This window comes from Leptinotarsa decemlineata, unplaced genomic scaffold (assembly GCF_025532065.1).
Source record: "Leptinotarsa decemlineata unplaced genomic scaffold, Ldec_3_MD MMD2_tig00026328_RagTag_RagTag, whole genome shotgun sequence".
NCBI lineage: Eukaryota > Metazoa > Arthropoda > Insecta > Coleoptera > Chrysomelidae > Leptinotarsa > Leptinotarsa decemlineata.
The window spans coordinates 32,188,405-32,208,044 of record NW_027412688.1 but is presented as its reverse complement, the minus strand read 5'-3'; the positions used below and the strand labels follow the sequence as shown (position 1 = coordinate 32,208,044).

General features: G+C 32.8%; 1 protein-coding gene across 2 annotated transcripts; it reads right to left on the bottom strand.

The window, feature by feature from the left end:
* Positions 1 to 847: 847 nt before the first annotated feature.
* On the bottom strand, positions 848 to 19,632 carry LOC111503734 (uncharacterized). 2 transcript variants are annotated; one of them, XM_074182091.1, is made up of 9 exons: positions 19,272 to 19,632; positions 17,233 to 18,050; positions 16,832 to 17,126; positions 16,042 to 16,469; positions 12,999 to 13,444; positions 11,239 to 11,388; positions 11,026 to 11,160; positions 4,410 to 4,972; positions 848 to 1,235 (listed from the first exon to the last, which is right to left on the bottom strand). In XM_074182091.1, exons 2-8 carry the CDS (start codon positions 18,036 to 18,038, stop codon positions 4,440 to 4,442), a joined length of 2,793 nt encoding a protein of 930 aa, XP_074038192.1. In that variant the 5' UTR covers positions 18,039 to 18,050; positions 19,272 to 19,632; the 3' UTR covers positions 848 to 1,235; positions 4,410 to 4,439. The 2 variants fall into 2 exon arrangements, with proteins under 2 accessions (XP_074038192.1, XP_023013892.2); XM_023158124.2 differs by having other exon boundaries at positions 4,410 to 4,864; positions 19,272 to 19,629.
* Positions 19,633 to 19,640: the final 8 nt, after the last annotated feature.

The window sequence follows — 19,640 nt, the reverse complement described above, 5'->3', positions numbered from 1 at the left end:
TTTATTTTACAATTATGGGATATACCGCTGTATTAAAACTCTCATTAACAATAAAGAAAACAGCGCGAATTTTCTGGTTTCATGGAAAATAAACCACACAATATTTAAAATAATTCTCACAAGTTATAAATATATATTTTTCATTTCTCACCCTGAATACTAAACCTAAAAAGCCTTGCCACAATAACAATATAGTGATCCATCATCATAATCATCATTTATCATCTCAATATATTCGCAAGGCTTCAAAGAGTCTCATTTGAGAGGATCCCATAAACGGGTCAATAAGGTTACGATGCAGAAGTAGAGTTGGCCAACTGCAGTTGAAACTGTTAACATTCACCACAAATTAAACATTTGAAATGTCGGTAAAATCAATAAGTTTCACAATTTTCGTTGTATGACATTTCATCACTTTTCATTCTGTCATCATGAATAGCCTAGACATGTATGATGAATGATAAAAAGTGAACATTTATAAAATATATTATATATTATCATACCAATAACCAAAAAGATATCTATTGGTTCAATAGCAAACTTTGGTAAACAATATTTTCTTACCTACCTCATAAAAATATATAATAAGGCATCATCCAATGAAATTAGTGTGTTTTCTAGTAACACTTTCATTTCGATACACCCATTTGTTTCATAGGGAAATATTACGGAAAATTGCCACTTTTTCTGTTGGTTTCTGGAATAATGAAATATTCAGATTTTCTAACTCTATCTCTTTTTGAGAAAAGTTAAGTATGTAATATTCCCAGACAGTAAAACTCATTCTGAGAATAAACTAATTTTATATAAGATATTGGAATTTTTTACCACACAATAAACTCATACATATCATCAATATCTCATCTATTTTATCAATACAAAAAATAAAACACCATTGAACTAAAAATCAATACACACACATTGAAATAAACATAATGATACGACAAAGATTCCTCAAAAGAAATAATATACTGGAATCACATCAATTCTCAATTAAAATAAGAGGACAAAATAATAAGCATTGGCGTGGCATGTAGAAATATAAAGCAAATTATTATTTTCCTTTTTACTACATAGTGACAAGTTTGCATCACATCATTTTATGTAGGCAGGAAAAAGCTTTCAATTATATCCCCAAGATAAATCATTATTTAAAATAGTACCTAATTTATCATCACCATCACTTCTGAAATAGTGGAATTCTTAGAACTACCATTTCTTCTGTGGAAATTTATCTGGAAAAAAATAAATTCGTTAAGTCAATTTGTTAAATTGCAGAGTTGTATATAGACACTTTTGAAATAAACTTTAGATATACAGTGTGATGCACCGAGAAAAAACCAGTAACATAACCAATTAATTATAGACAATAACACAGTATCTGACCCAACCCAAATCTGCAACATTTTGAGTAATTATTTCACTAACACATCAGGTTCTATCCCAGACCGTAGTGGGCTAACGATGTCACCAATGTATGAACACTCATTCTTTCTAACACCAATAACACCCTATGAAGTGGAATCAATTATCACAAAAACTACATCGAAACCGTCAGCTAGTATCGACGAAATAGATGGCAAAGTAATTCGTTTTGTGAAAGAGCAAATAAGCAAACCATTAGCACATATAATTAATAAATCGTTCACCTCTAGAAAGTACATTGATTCCTTGAAAATCTCTAAATCAATACCTATCTATAAAAATAAAGGATCGAGAGATGACATGAATAATTATAGAAATATCTGCTTACAGAGTCAGATTGCAAAGATCATAGACATGGCCTTCAACACGAGATTAACAAGTTTCCTTGAATCTCGAAATCTCCTAGGCTCATCTCAACACGGTTTTCGACAAAACAAGTCTACCAGTTCTGCTATGGCAGAATTATGTTTGCAACTATATGATGCTTTGAATTTAAAAAACAGCTCTATTGTACTCTTCTTTGATCTGAGTAAAGCGTTTGATACGGTCGATCACAAGCTCCTAGTTGAGAAACTCTATCACATTGGTGTTAGAGGGACACCACTAAATTGGCTCACATCGTGTCTCGAAAATCCAAAACAAGTATTGATACTGGGTAGTGCAAAATCGGTACATGTACATGTACTTTGCGGGGTACCGCAAGGATCGCTACTGGGTCCAGTACTGTTCACTATTTTTGTCAATATCACCTCAACATGCAAACAAGCGCACAAAATGATGTATGCAGACGACACAATTATGATAGTGAGAGAAAACAACTTAGCAAAAACAGTAGAAACTGCCAACACCGTTGCAAACCAATTTCACACATGGTGTACCAGTAAGAGCTTGTGTGTGAACAGAGAAAAATCAAATTTTATCTCATTCATTCCAAAAAACATCAATAAAACGTTCTGTTCCCTGATTAGAATTGATGGCAAAAGTATTGAACAGGTCACATCAACGAAGTTTCTAGGTATTACCTTGGACCATAAACTAAGCTGAGAAAACCATATTAACAGCTTATGTAATAATCTGAGTAAAAACTGCTTTGTACTAAGGCAATTGAAGAATACAGTGTCAATGGACGTGCTGTTATTGGTTTACTATGGTTTGATACAATCAAATATATCCTATGTGTTGATATTTTGGGGAGGCTCAACTCAAATAGAAAAAGTATCTCTACAGCAAAAGAAAATTATTAGATGCATAAAAGGGGTACATCAAAGAATATTATGCAAAGAAATATTTACTGAATTATCTATTCTAACTGTGCCATCATTGTACATATTTCAAACTATTTTAAACGTAAAAAAACAATTGGAAGTACTACCTACAAATAGTGCTCACCATAACTATAATACACGAAGTGCAGGGAATTTGCAGCAGCCGTTTTCGAGACTTGCCATTGGTCAATGCTCTCACATATACAAAGGCATCGTATTTTATAATTATTTCAAGAACAAATATGGCAGTGAAAAAAATTTCAATGATTTTAAAACTTTTAAATCTCTTTTAAGTAAGTTCTTGCTGAGAAAAGCATTCTATTCTGTGAAGGAATTTTTAAATGACTGAATATGACCTTTTTTAACAAATTTTAGCGTTGAAAGTAGGTTGTGTATGTAGACTAGTCTTATAAATAGGTAAATATTCTGATTTTAGTTGACTAGTCTAATGAAGTAGTAACATTTGTGTACCAAATTATTTTGTAACATATTATGTTCTGCTTTTACAGATGATTAAATTCTATTCTATTCTATGATTTTTATTGAAGTGAGAGATTTGCAGATCTAAGAATGAAAATAAACTGTTTTAGTGCTTTAGAAGTAATATTTGCAATATGGGGTTTGAATGACATTTTTGGGTCGAGAGTGATTCCTAAATCTCTGATTGTATTTGTTGTTTCTGATTGATTGATTTTATATGGCCGGTTAATGGGATTTTTGTTTTGAAAAAAAGTAAATTTTTGACATTTGTCTATATTTAATTGCAATAGCGAACAAAGTTAGATAAATCAAAGTCAAGTCATTTACAAATAGGTTGAAAAGCAATGGCCCTAAATGAGAACCCTGTGATACACCCGACGAAACTGTGATTGAGGAAGATACTGTGTTACCATATTTTACAAATTGTACTCTGCAGGCTAGATAATTTTCAATTTACCTGGTTTTGAATTTGTTTTTCAACAAATGTGGATGAACTTATTTATCCCAAAACGTACTTGAATTGAAAATTACAAATTAAACATTTAAGAAATGAATAACAAACATGATGATAAATCCATATTATTCCAACTATGTAATCTGATTGAATCAATAATAATAGAAAAGTATTGCTCGAAGATGAACGATCATTGCAATACAAAACGTTTCGAAATACATATTTTCTGATTTTACAAAGTATTCAATATGCGCAGAAGATGACTTTGATAATGCCTATCGCACTTGTAGCAAAGCTATTTCCAGTTGTGAAAGTTAACATTCTTCATCACACTGAACTCTGCCAGTCTAAGATTTTCACATCTTGCCAGTGATACTAGTTACTCAACAACTATGAGTAACTAGCGGCGATGATTTCCAAGACTCTACTTATGAGATCGATTGAAAACTCAAGCCACTCAAATTCGGGAAATTAACGAGAGTCAAGAACGATGAATCACTTTCTGCTTCTCTCTGCACTATAAGCCTTAAACTGGGTTCTTGTATCATCTGGTGGCCTGCCTGCAGTGAAAACTGTAGAGAGAGACAGCGGTCAATATCAAAGCTTGGCTTTGCAACAGACCGCCTTTGGCAACCCTATTTATTTTTGAGTCATCACCATCATTCGATATTATCAATTTTAATTTCTGATAAGTGTGAATCATGTGGTGATCTTCATACTTACAAACTTGAAAGAAACGTAAATTATTATATTTCGCCAACTTCAAACAATCTAAAAATACTCACCTTGAGTAGAATATTGAATAAAATATGTTATTAGTCCGAAGAAGAGTCCGACCCATCAGAATCATCATCTGTTTTATCCTGCCTACTCTTATTTTGTGGTTTGCGATTCCTTGGTTTGAAGGATTGTCCATCTCTTCCTCGTCCGCCTGTCTGACCACCTCGACCCCTTCTGTCATCATTCCTTTTTCCATCTCGATTGTTCCTTCTATTTCTGGCTGGTCTAGATGGATTATGGGGTCTTCGCGTAGGTGACACATCCGAACGACGGGCCCCTTGCTGTTCCCGACTATGAGGCGCTTGAGGTTCAGATGAATATGGATACTGCGCCGGGTAAGCGCCATATTGGGGGGGATAATGTCCATAATGTGGCGGATAAGGACCGGGTGTTGGCGGATGAGGACCAGGTGGTGGCGGATATTGACCAGGTGGTGGCGGATAAGGACCGTGTGGACGACCTGGAGGATAAAGAGTTTCATGAATTGGACGGGATTCTCTACTGCTTACAGACACATTCAAATCATATCTGTCGTAGTTACTTTGTCCTTTGTTTGGGTAATTCGGACCTAGTAAAAGGACAATTGAAAACTGTTACATGTAGTTGAAATCAATTAGTTTAACCAGCCATCCCAAACAAATAGTTTTCAATGTTGAACTTGAATAGCTGCATAAAATTTCATTATTAACTACAGCTGTATTCAGCTTTCTTTCCAAACTCTCAGCCAGCTCGAGAAAGAAATTCTCAATTTTAGTTAAGTTGATTAATGCATGTCAAATTGTAGATAGATAGTAACATAGATATTTATTTGAATTAGGAGCGCCAATATACAGGGTGTAACTAAATAAGTGTAAAACATTTAAGGAGGTGATTCCTTATCGAAAAAAGATAGGATCTTTCATATAAAGAAATTTCATTGGAGCATCCCTTGTTAAGATACGGCCCCTTAAATGGTGTACATAAAATTTGTATAACAATTTTTTTCACAAGCACTAAAAAAGTTACAATATTGAAATTAACCTGACATTTTGTACTACCAAAAAGACAATTAGCCAGAAATTTATTTGGTTTACCTCATGGTTGTAAGGGGTGGAAAACGCAACCCCTAAAATTTATTTCCAATGTAACTTTTTGTCTTATTATTTGTTAACATTTAAAAATTTATTTCCGATAGCCTGTTTCATTCTAAACAAAAGAATGTCTCTTGGGTTTTGTGCCCAAAATGAACCAGTTCGCAGCAAAAAATTATTTTACGAACAACTAGAGTTACATCGTCATAAATGCGAAAATACGAAACTAGTCTATCTAGTAGGTCGCTATTATTAGCGACAGTGACAATTAAATTGGTATGACGCTGTCAGTTTGTGAATTTTCAAAATTGAATTAATACTAATTGTGTGTTGTTGTTCTGTTCTTAATTTGTTACTTTAATAGTTCACTTCTTATTAAAATGGCATACACAAATGAGGAAATGGCTGATATGCATCACGTTTACAATCTGTCGCAGGGGAATGGGTTAGAAGCTTCTAGAAGATATGCTGAAATGTATCCTTAACGGCAGCATCCTTCACATAGAATTTTTGCTCGACTTCATCAACGATTGCGAGAATATGGTTCATTCGACAAAAGAACGCAGGATTGTGGTCGCCATTGAGAAGTACGAACACCACAGCTTGAGGAAGCAGTACTTAATTTGATTGAAGAATAACCTACTACCAGTACTAGAAAAATTGCTTTCCAGCTAAATGTTGATCATATGACGGTATTTCGAAATCTTATACCCTTACCATCTGCAACGAGTACAGGCACTGTTACCGCGAGACTTTCCGAACCGACTTGAATTTTGCAATTGGATGCTGGAAATGATTAGCAGAAATTGTGACTTTCTGAAGACGATAGAATTCACAGACGAATGTAGTTTTTCTCGGGACAAGATTATTAATTTTCATAACAACCACATATGGGCTGATGAAAACCCTCACGCTCTTGTCGAAACTAACCATCAAGAACAGTTTTCTCTTAACGTGTGGCTCGGAGTTATTGGGGTTGGGTTTTCTACCTCCTCGATTAAATGGTGAGACATACGTTCAATTTTTAGGAGAAGTGCATCCAGTACTGCTGGAGGAAGTTCCTTTGGGCGTCAGAAGGGATATGTTTTTTATGTATGATGGGGCTCCCGCCCATTTTACTCAAGTAGCACGTCAGCATTAAACTGAAACATATGCAAATCAGTGGATAGGTCGAGGAGGTCTCGATTTCTCTATTTGGGGTCATTTACAGCATTTGGTTTATCGTACTCCTGTTCGCGATGTAGAGGACTTAAGAAACCGCATCATCATGTCTGAAGGTAGACATATTGAACATTTACTATGATTTCTACATGTTGTGTTTTGTTATTAATAAATTAGTTTTGTTTATTACCCTTTAATCGTTTAATTCAGGTACTACAAAATAACAATAAATCCAGTTCGCATTTATGACAATGTATCTCTGTAGTTGTTCGTAAAATAATTTTTTGCTGCGAACTGGTTTATTTTGGGCAAAAAGAGACATTTTTTATTTAGAATGAAACAGGCTATCGGAAATAAATTTTTAAATGTTAACAAATAGTAAGACAAAAAGTTACATTGGAAATAAATTTTAGGGGTTGCGTTTTCCACCCCTTACAACCATGGGGTAAACCAAATAAATTACTGGCTAAGTGTCTTTTTGATAGTTCAAAACGTCAGGTTAATTTCAATATTGTCACTTATGCAGTGCTTGTGCAAAAAATTGTTATACAAATTTTATGTACCCCCTTTAAGGGGCTGTATCTTAACAAGGGATGCTCCAATGGAGTTTCTTTATATGAAAAATCCTATCTTTTTTTCGTTGAGGAATCACCTCCTCAAATATTTTACAGTTATTCAGTTACACCCTGTATATGGGATACAAAAATAAAAATTTACTAAAACAAATGAGATACACATATCAGTGAGATACACATTTCACTCAGAACGAAAAAATATCACTAAAGATTGTGATGTGAAAAAAAAAATAAATACTAGATACAGCATAAATATTTATTCAAAATAACCAAATGTTTGATTTTCAAGAATTGTTCACTACTTATTAGATTCCTAAAAACCTTTGCAAAATAAGAAGTTCACAGTGCTTCGATATGTTGTGTTAGTAATGTAAATATTAGCTTTTCCACAGGTACTATAAATAATTTTATTGAAAATTTTGAACATCTAAAAGTTTTCAGGAGCCAATTGGTTTCAAATTTCGTATATAGAAATGATGATGAAATAAAAGTATTTTTTCAACAGAAAACCATCTAGGAGTCGTTCAAATTACGAATTAAAGCTCAAAAAGTTGTGTATCATAAAACCCAGATACTTGACAATTGACACAATTTGAACTCTTTCATTGGTGATGTTTTTAAAATGTCAAAAATGATTTTTTTTTCTTACTGTTTTTTGGGTACATAACCTTTCAAAATCTGAAAAATAAACAACTCTAAATCATTAAGAATCTGCTGAACAATAAAGGGCAAAGTTACATCTAAACGAGCAACTCGATTTATGTAGGTCTCCTCTCTTGAATTTATAAGTTTACCAACCCCTAGAATTTTCAGTGTTGAATTTTAAAGTTGGCATCCTGGTTTGCACAACTACTTGTCTATCAAATACCTGTCCTTACAGCATACTGAAAATTCTAATATAACCGATATTTCAAACTTCAGATTTCAGTTTTATACTTGATGACGGGGTCAAACCGGTCGTATAAATAAAATCTACCAGTGGTATTTAGACAAAAGTGTTTTTATTCATTTCATTTAAGTGAAAGGGCAAAGTTCATCCTGAAAAGTTCATCCCGAAAAGTTACTGCGTAATATAAATCACGAAAAGTCTAATTAGTCAGTAACCTGTAGTATCCATAAATTTTGCCTACAAATTGAAAAATCTTCGAAAAAAAAAATCAATGTTTTGCTTTTTTCCGTTTTCAAAACCGCTGTATTTCTTTTGACATACATGAAATGAAGGAAATGTCCAGATGTCATATGAGATAGTCTACATAAATACATATACAGGATGTTTATTTGGGAATTCAGTAAGGTTCATATTTCCAAGCAGACATATTTATGAACAGCTTGGAGACCACTATAGTACATTCCGATCTGGGTAAAAAACTTATTCATTTTTGGTGCAGATAGGTAGACGATATTCTTGCCTGTTTCAGAGGTACTACACGGCAACTGAACCAATTTATGATATTCATGAATAATCTCAATAGCAGCATTCAGTTCACACTCGAAACACACGCACATATCGCGTAAATTCAGGTACTCAATCAAGCCAAGCACCTTTATTATTACTTACAGGGCTTAAGGGCCATTGTTAGTTTAATGCATAAGTTTGAAAATATCCTTATAAGACGAGACTGCAGCAACGTTAGTTACAAATAAAAGTGGTAAAAAACGTAGAAAGTATCAATTCTCTTTTCTTCGGCATATTGTTAGTCAGGTAAATGCGCAACTTTGCCCCAATTTAACCATCTTCGTATCTCTTATAGTTTCCGAGATCCCAATGGTGAGGAACGAATTTGAAACACCCTGTATATTCTAAAAACACTAGATGATCTTAGAATATGCTCCGCTATGCCTGATCCTGTTATCTGTATTCTCCTTATTACACTCCAAAAACAGTAAGAAATATTGAGTCCTTCACGAAAAAATGTCTTTCAAAGATATTTTCCCTCAGGGTTTATATATATCAAGAGCTTTAATAACTGATTATTAACTGAATATAATTAGTTTAGTTACCTGTGAATTTATTTAGAATGTTTGGCTTTCAGGACTTACCTATACATATTAATTACCTCAATGATTATGATGATTATTAATGATGAAAGAGAAAGGAGATAAATTCACATTCACAAAGACAGAAATTCTAGGTACTCTGGAAACAATGGCAAATAAAAACTCCGCAGGTACTGATGGTATCTCAATAGTTACTGTGAAAAAAATTGTAGACCTTATAATCGAGCCACTATTGTTTTTGATGAATCAGTCATTTTTTGTAGGTTGTTTTCCAAATGTATTTAAAACGGCTCTCATATTTCCTTTATATAAAAAAGGCGACAAAACTGAGGTAGACAACTACAGACAGATATCTTTACTTTGTTCCCTCTCTAAACTGTTTGAGAAAGTTGTTAGTAACAGAATTCTGAATTACATGGATCAAAATAATCTGTTTAGTAATAACCAATAACTTCATACCATTTATTAAATTTCATTTATACACAGCTTGACTCGAATAAACTAGTTGTAACACTTTTTTTCGATTTGTCAAAAGCATTTGATACCATTTCTTCCGAATTTCTTATAATTAAACTTGCAGGCCTAGGTTTCCCAAATAATCTATTGAACTGGGTGAAATCATATATGGAAAACCGTAGTCTAATAGTTAGCTGCATTGGAATTTTATCAAGTCCCAAAGATGTAAAGCTAGGAGTGCCTCAAGGTTCTGTCCTGGGACCATTGTTGTTCCTCAATTTCATAAATGACCTGTCTGAATTCTTTTCTGAGTGTCACATAACCATGTTTGCGGATGACACTGCAATTACTGTGGCCGACAAAAACGAAGTTGAGTTGTCAGACAAAATAAATAAAATAATAGATAAATTCAGTGCTTGGTGTCAACGTAACAAACTTATTCTGAATAAATCTAAATCTGTTTCAATGAAATCATTTATTAGGAAAAATTTCAGCAGTGACTCTTTCACAATAAATGGTATTCGATCTTCCAGCGAAGTCTTGTTTTTAGGAACGTCTTTAGACGAAAATTTGACCTGGAGCGGTCATATTCAGAAGGTCTGCAACACTCAATTCCGCATATTACTCAATCAAACAATTGAAAAACACTTTAGATAATTTTGGATTGATGAATGTCTATTTTTCTATGGCTTATTCTCACATCAGCTTTAATATCATTTCTTGGGGATGTGCAACGGAATTGCCACGAGTTTTTGTTGCTCAGAAAAGATTGCTGAGACTAATTTTTAATATAGATTTTCAAGATAGTTGTAGACCAATTTTCTTAAGAGAGGGCCTATTGACGGCACCTTCTTTATTTATCTTGAAGTGTGTCACTTTTGCCCGTAACAATATAACTGAATTTGTCACAAATGCAGATATACATGGTAGAGACACCCGTCATGGGAAACTGTTAAGAACCCCCTCACACAAAACGGCTCACTTTAGATGCTCCCCACTATTTAATACAACAAACTGTTATAATAACTTGCCGGCATCTATTACGAAAATCGAGTCAGATAAACTTTTTAAAATTGAGGTGAAGAAACATCTCTTACAGAAGTGTTACTACAGTCTTGAGGAATTCTTGCACGACACTTTTTCATGACATTTTGAGAGTATTTGCTAGAGCTTCTCCGATTTTTTATATAATACTTCTATGTTGTGAAAGTTTGTGGACGTGAACCATATTTATTGTTTTTGTATTGTTCAACTTCTGTAGTTTTATTTTTGTTTTTTAATTATGACTTAGCACATGTACTCAATGTACCAAAGTGTCAAATAAATAAATAAATAAATAAATAAATAAATACTGATCTTACCTCTATCATAATTACTGGCATATTGCGGATGTTCAGAATATCCGCCATGAGCTCCAAAAGGGTGAGGCGGAGGTGCCATTCTGGGATCTTGATAATACCTCGGATCGTGTTGGTTTCGCTCTGTATTGGCCCTATCTAAGAATTAAAATAAAAATAGATGAACAAATTTCGCCTGCCGAGTCAAGTGATTTATATATTTTTTAGCAGTCATACCTCTGTCATAGTTCATCGAATTATGCTGGGGTTCAGGATACCCACCATGAGCTTCTTGAGGATATACTGGTGGGGTTGCACGAGAGTCTTGGCGATACCTTTGATCCGATTCCCGGTTTTGTCTGCCTCCTTCTCGATGATCTAATCTGTCTTTAATGGAAAAAAATATTGTTTTGATATCCATGATGTACTTTATTTCACAGACACTTTGAAAGATTCATAAGGTTTGAGATATAACGTTTAAAAGTATCGTCACAATTATAGTCTGCAACATAGAGAAAAATTTTATGTACAAGACTTACGAAGATTTTACTTAAGCATACATTTTTGCTTCAAATTGTTTCAAAAATAATGAATGAATACTCTTTCAATTACATATCTGATAATATTGAGTAGCAAGTAATGAAAACACTTTCGATTTAGTGTGTCCATATATGAAGGTATCAATTGTACAACTAACCTGCCTTAGTGTGTCCAGTTCTTTTGTATGTGCCTGGTATTTAGAGCAACTAAAAATATTTGCTTACAAGATATTTTTGAATCTACAATAATGTATCAAGGATAAATTTTGTGTGGGTTCTGGGTAATAGTAAATCATTCTCAGGATGCCTAAGTTTATTCTTCAGCCGATAACGTATCCCAAAAATAAGACCAGAATGAAAAATTATATAAGTAGTGATCAACAAATTATATTTTATACCAAAAGGCTGTCAGTTTTATTCATTGGCACCTCAGAATGAAATTTCAAAGCAAAAACGAAAGGTCAGACCAAAAAACAAAAACCTTCGTTACCAAATCTGGTCGAAAATAATTATTCAGAGGGTAAACTAGTACCATCTAGTGGAAAATGGCAAATGGTACTTTCATATGCTACAGGTAAATGCAAGTTATTACCTTGTCAGGTAGAGTAGTATTCAGTGTGATGAATCTTGACTAATTTTTATTGATGAGACACACAACTGTGAGAATATTGTGTTTTTCAAAGTGCGATCTACATGAGTCCTGAAATTTCAGTTCGATTTTGTTGCACAAATACACTTTATAACGACGAACTGTTACAAACTCCTCAAAATGAAACATCAAAACGTAAATGTGAATCTATCAGGGCCTAATACACTGATTTTGCTGCTAAGTACATTAACTCATTTGAGACTTTTCCAATAGTATAATAGCCTGCAGATAATTTTATATTCAGATTGTTTATGTATTCATAAAATTTTAAATCACAATCAATATGAATACCCAAAATTGAGATACATAATTTTTTCAGTCCCTTCTATCACCAGCAAAAAAAATAAATGTCTCTGATATTTTGAGCATCAACAGATCGTTCACATATAGTAAAAAAGAGTAAGGCCAAGGATGGATCCTTGAGGAACCCCACAATGAATACTTACAACATCGGAAATTTCATTAGTTTTTACTATGTGTCGGACTTGATGAGTATATTTTCTCTTTTTTTTATTGATTCATTTCCTTATTTGGTCCTGTACCAAACTTTTATTTTCAAAATTTGAACAAAGATTATTTTTTTGGAGACAGGTAATGAATAGTATTTAGTGATGAGTGTCCATATTATTTCTGGTCTAATTTAAAGCAAAACCAATGCCAAAGTCTACATGAAGTTTTTAAATTAAAACAAAATCATAACATTGATGATGACATTGAATTTGTACCTAACTGTATATCAATAATGAATTTATAACATAGATTTATGGAATCAAGAATCAAGCATTAAAACATGAACTATCAATCATTACCTCTACTGAAATCTCTCCCTTTGTTTCTCGAAACAAATTCTCTTTGCTTTTCGCTACCTTTCCTGTCTCTTTGCTTCTGAGAAAAATTTTCATGGGGCTTTCCATCCCTCCTCTGGTTCTGATTTCCTCCTCTACGACTTTTATTGTTCTGATCGTCCTCTTTTTCGTAGCATTTGTTATGCACATATTCTTTAACTTTAGGTGGAGCTTCTTTCTCCAACTTCTTCAGTTCATCATAAATCTGTTTGATTCTTGAGCCGTTATGTGTCAAATTAAATAACTTTTTTAGATGTATTTCTGTAAGTTGTCGACTGTCAAATGACAAATCGGAAGATGCATTCTTTTGGAGGGCTCGGTGAAAAACTTTTTCATTTTCTTCATGTTCCCGAAGAAGACTCTTCAAATCTTCCATTTTCTTGCTGTCTGATGCTCCCTCAATCTTCTTTCTTTATGGAATCAACAAAAACATTAAATTTTATTGTGGAATTGTCGAATATAGATGGGTGGAAGGTCTCAAATTTTCAATATACTTGATAATTGCAACAAATACTTAGGAAAAGTTATATGAGGATATCCATTCTTCCACACATCTCAAACTCCTGGAGAAGTTGAACAGATTCCATAGTGTATTTCTGGCATACTGTATTTCATGCGTTCTGGATGTTTCCATTTTACTTTAAGCTTTACCTAGCCAAGTGTTAAGTTAACCGCAGAACATGATTCTAGGATGAGCACATTAGATTTAAAAGTTTGATATAAATTCCGAATGATATCTTAGAAGATTTTTTTTTGTCAGTTTTATTTATTTTTTAATACTCGTCACTACCCTGTACCACGGATAGGATTTGGAGTTGAAAGAATATCATGTAAATGAAAACAGTTGTTGGAAAACAAATCTGCCAAGAGAAAAAGTCTGTCAATTCCAATATAAAAAGCATTTTCTGCAAATGTTTGAGCAGTTGCTTATAAAATTTCACAATCATTTTGAAATAAAACACTGACTATTGATGTAAACCAATAGATTTGATGTAACAAGAACTTTCATTTCTTAAAGGTTTGGAGTTTTTAAAGTAATCAAATTTTGTAGGCCTCAAAAGAAAGTAAAGAAAACAAAGAATAATTAACTAGTATTAAGCTCTGCATTGTACAGCAGATTCACAAATTGGGATCATTTATGAAAGTGTTGAATTACATTGAATCTCAATGATTTTCCTGAGGGACTTTTGAGAGGATATATTTTCTTTTTTGTTAGATTTGTGAAGAAATTCATTAAAAAATTTTTCTTTATTGCTAGGAAATTATTGATTGAAACAAAGTTTGCCGCCTAAGCCACGAGATTAACTGAAATTGCTATCGGTCATTTTATTATGAAATTCCAATGAAACCCAACAAGTTTCTCCCAACATGGATATATAGAAGAAATACCAGTATCAGCAAAAAATTGAGAGTACATCATTTTCAAAGTAAACTTCAGTTATGTCGGAGAATTTTCAAGGAAAATAACATCTTGACAATATATGCAATTTGTATTTATGAGTGTATGATATACCTATTTAAAAATAAAACCAGATTTTTCAAGCTGGATCAAACCACAATCATCTTGAGAGCAGTGTGACCACGTCATTTCTAATCCACAAAATAATGGTTCATATTATGCATCTATAAAAATTGTTAATACTATCAGAGAAGTTTCAAATGTCAGACAGTTTTGAATACTTTTGTGTTACGTTTTTTAATGTTGTTGGATTGCCTTGTCACCTAATGGGTTGGTGAGGATTGAAATTTGTTCAAAATATTTTTTAATTAAACACACTGTTTCCATTTTAAAGATAGACATCACTGTTAGAATTCCATTAGTGGTAAAGAGTAATCTACAAGAGTCTGTACATTTTGATTTGCACATATATCTTATGGCTCGTTTTTGCAAAATTGAAATATTTATTAGTAGATAAGCTCTACATACGCACCAAAATGGAATTCCATATCTCAGGTGAGATTCCACCGGAGAAAAATAAACAGTCTCAGCAGCTGTTAAACCAAGTTAATTTGCGACTACTCTGACTGCATAACAACCAGAGGACACTTTGTTACACAAAGCATTAATATGGTCTTCAAACTAAGCATACCAAGACATAATTCATCATTTTTTGAAAAAGGACCGCATTACAAAGCCATCAAAGCTTATCAATCTCTCCCAAGAGAAATTAGAAATACAGAAAAACACAACAAATTCAGACTCTCAGTCATTGATTATCTAAAAACCAAAGTTAATTATAGTTTCGACAGTTGGTGATGGGTCTCTATACGATTGCACCATAACTGAGTACTGCGCAAAATTCTTTTAATGGTCCTTCTTAAATTATCCAACATGTAATGTTGACCAATTATAAAAATTGTGATATGGGAACTGTAGTTGTAATAAATATCACCTATTGCAAATCCTAATCCATTGACGTCAATGTAGATTTATAGGAAGGATATTACTATTACTATTATTATTGTTACTATATTATTATTCAACCGTCTTATTTATTATTGTACTGTACCTTATTATACTATTATTATCATTATATATAACAAATATTGTAAATATCAAAACCTATTGACGTTGCCCTGTCCATTGTAGATTTATATGGCAATAAAGGATATTATTATTATTAAATTTTATTTTTCTATCGATATGTATGGGATAATGCAAAGATGAATATAATAACTGATCAGGATTTCGTAATGATGAAATACACTTCATTTATAATATCACATTACCACAACAACAACGCAATCGTTTCTAATGACCGACATTACATTTTGTGCTGCCATCTATACGGAACAGAATGAAGTATTACCATACAAATGGTAAATATATGCAACTAACAAAGCATATGAAAGTGAGGGTCATTGTATAAGTTCAGAATTGCTAGCATTAATAATATGTACTCCTGAACATTTTAAGCTATTTTTGTTCTCAATGATGTCATTCCCAATGGGTATCCCAATGGGTGTTTAAAATCAGAAAAAATCATAAATAAAAGTAAAAACTTACTGATTCATTAGGTATTCTATGTATTCCTTGTAGCTATTACTCGAAGCAATGATGGCATTTTTCTGCAGAAATATAGCGATGTTATACTGCAAATCCTGTATAGTTTCGTGCTCTATCAGAAGCTCTTTATTATTTGATGTTATATCATTGATGATTTCCATGGAACTGTCAAGAAGCGATTCTCTAATAGCAATTCTTTGGGAAACTTCTTCATCCAACATGACATTTTTCTCCAACTTAGTTATATAATCGACGTGCATGTGAACGGAGAAATCACAACCACATTTTCGGCAACATCGAGTGGTTTGATCGATAACGTTACAAGTCACCAAGTTGGGACAACCTCTTACATCTTTCACTTCATTATAAGTCTCGTTGCATGGGCTGTGGCACACAGTCTTATAATGCCACTTTGATATACCATTAACCTGAGAATGATCACTTTCTTAACCTAATTATTCAACAATATATAAATTCCAACAGACATTCTAGTGCTTATAGGTACAACAAACAGTGTGAAAATTGATCATAGATTATTCAACACGAACACTAATCTTGTCTCCCTGTCGAATATTGTAGAGTATAAAATGTTTGTAAATAAAATAAAGTAATTCATCATTTTAGCTGGTAAACCCATTTGCAGTTTTGGTAAGATCCTTAGAGTGAGAATCTTACGGTTAGTGTTAATATGAATTTTCATAAAGTATCTTTCAATTCTATTCAATTACTGTAATGATTGTTGAAGAATGTATGTGCTGTAAGTATTATTAAAGATGCATGTTCGACTCACCCTGTAAACATCAGCACATGTTCGACTGGTGCACACTAAAAGGGTTTGATTCAATGTCATCGTTTTAACATTAGAAACCTCACATTTTTGTTCATCTTTCAACTTTCTGATGTCCTCTATTTCGAAGTTTCTATTCATCTTAAGCCTTTCAATTACCACTTGGTTTGCATCCACGAGTTGCTTAATATCAGAAAGAACTTTTGAAAGTTGCAGCATAAGCCTCCTGACATAATTAACTTGAAGTAAGTTATCAGTGGAGTAAGGAGTTGTTTCTTTTTGTAAGCGTCTGATGAACCTGAAAATTTTAGATATGTTGATAATTCTTCTTGATCTTAACATAAACCCACACTGTGTCTGTTTTGAATGGTACGTATTCCAAGACCTGTTATACTGTGACTTACCACCAACACTGCTTCGCCGATTCTTGCCAACTCTTCAAGTTGATTTCCTTGATGGAATCATCGAACTTAACTTTTTTCTTGAGCCCTGCTAGAAACTTGAAAGCCTCATTATCGAAGCAAAATTTATTTTTGTCTACAGCAATTTCAACTCCTGTAGTCTTTGCTTGCAAGTGCTTCATAAATGACTTCAGATTTGAAAAAGTATCCCCTGGTCCATAATCTGAGCCTCTGGTGTTGGTAAAAAGAAAGAATATATTTTTGCAGGCAGTTTTGTCGAGGCGGGACAGCATTTGAAACATACAGTATTCGAAATAGACAGTCTTTCTGGCTTCTGTCGGTTTGAAAAGGAAGCATATTGCATGGACTTTATTCAGGGTTTTCAGATAACGCACTATATAGTCACAGTTCTTTTCGTCTTGTTCGATCCCGCGTGTATCTCCCATTCCAGGAGTATCAATCAAACGGACATTGACTCTTCCTCTCCATACAGGAAACACATAAGTTCTCACGTCTTGGGTTGCAGATTCACCTGATTCCAAAAGCTCATTTTTGTCATTTTCAGGTCCTACTTTTATCTCCTGAATTTTTCCGTTCTTATTCGCTATCTTGAAAACAGTAGGTATCAACACAACCAATCCTTCTTTCTCAGCGTTATCAAAATACTTCAGAGAGAGATAATTTGCAACAGCATTTATGAAAGTGGATTTTCCAACACCTGTTTCTCCAAGCAAGAGGATATTTATATCTTTATCCTCGAGTTTCAGGTTCCTTAAATTCTCTTCTAAATCTGATTCTTCTGAAGACATTTTTCAGTTGTGCTGTAAAATGAATAAAAGTTATTGAACAGAATAGTCTGCTTCCAACAGAAAGTAGAACTTTTTCAATGGTTGTTCTACATGATGTGAAACATTAGAAAATAAAAGTTGAACCGTCCAGCTGAATTGAAGAAAATATCTTACCTAGAGTTATATGCAATAGTAAAAATACAATTTATTTCTTCATTAATTGAAATGTTACTTTAGTAAGTAAAGTCTCTATGAAACTCTATTCCAATTCCTCTATCCTTTTTTGTCAATATTGATATCAATAAAAGTTTACATTTTTTGCAAATTGAATAAACACATTAAAAACAAGACATTGATCATTTCATTAAATTCAAACATTATTACACTAACTTCCATAATGAAACTTATATTCTAATTTATCATCATCCATCGGATTCCAAGTCAAAAGTTAGTTAACATGGTATATTTTGTCTACTGAGAATCTAATCTAATAATCAGAATAATCTTCAAATTCATAGTTTCAAAGATTTTTTATTACCTTTAGAAGTAAATAAGCAAGCCATAATTTCTGGAGTACCTAATAGTTTCATTTTTGGACCAATATATCTAGAATTCCCGACATTTTGGACAAAGTAAAAATATTTCTTCATTGTCTTAGGCCAGCTCTAAAGATATCGATAAGATTAAATGGTGGTGTTGGTGCAAAAAATGTTGTTTCGATATTACCAAAACCAGTGTACTCTTTCAAATTGATTTACTCAGGCAGTAACTTGGTAATTATAGAAAGTAAACAATCAATCTTGGACTCAATAATGATAAACAACATGTAATTAATTTGTCTAAGTAATGAAATATTGCTGCATTGATTCAACATTACTAGCAGAGTACTTTTATTTAACAGTGACTAAATTAAAGATAGTAAGGAAAACCAGTCACATTTTTGATATGTTTGCAGTATCTGCAAAGCAGGAATTTATAATTGTTTTTATTGTATATTATTTTATGGGAAGTTCATTTTGAAATAGATTATTAGTGTAGCATAATAACATAATAACACTTTACAATGATATTTTTTGGTACTATTCCCAGTCAAATCTATATTTAGAAACAGTAAAGGACATCTGGAAACAAAAATAACAAAATAAGTAGTTTAGCAAAATACTTCAAAACAAAAGAGGGAACTGAGAAAGAAACTCCTTATTTAAAAATATAAGACAAAAATTTGTATAAAAAATAGAGGAAAATGATAATTACCTATATCCCAATGATGGAGGGAAAAATCAGATTTCAAGTATCAATTATTTACATTCGTCATCATCAAACATGTTGTGAACAATAGAAAACCTAGTGTTCGGTATTAAACAAAATATCCTTTAATCGCGACCTTGAACACTGATAAAAACATGTAATAATTTTGTTATTTACGCCTGAGTGACTATCTGAAAACTGGAAAGTAAAATCGAATTCTGTGAAGTACACAACTGGTTATTCTTTGTATGATTCATAAAACGGAGGCATTCCACTGCGCTCAGAATAATTCTCATTTGTGGGGATTTCGGATTGAATAACAATAAATAATAAACACGTAAACACAAAATTCAAATGTTCCGCACTACCTCCAAC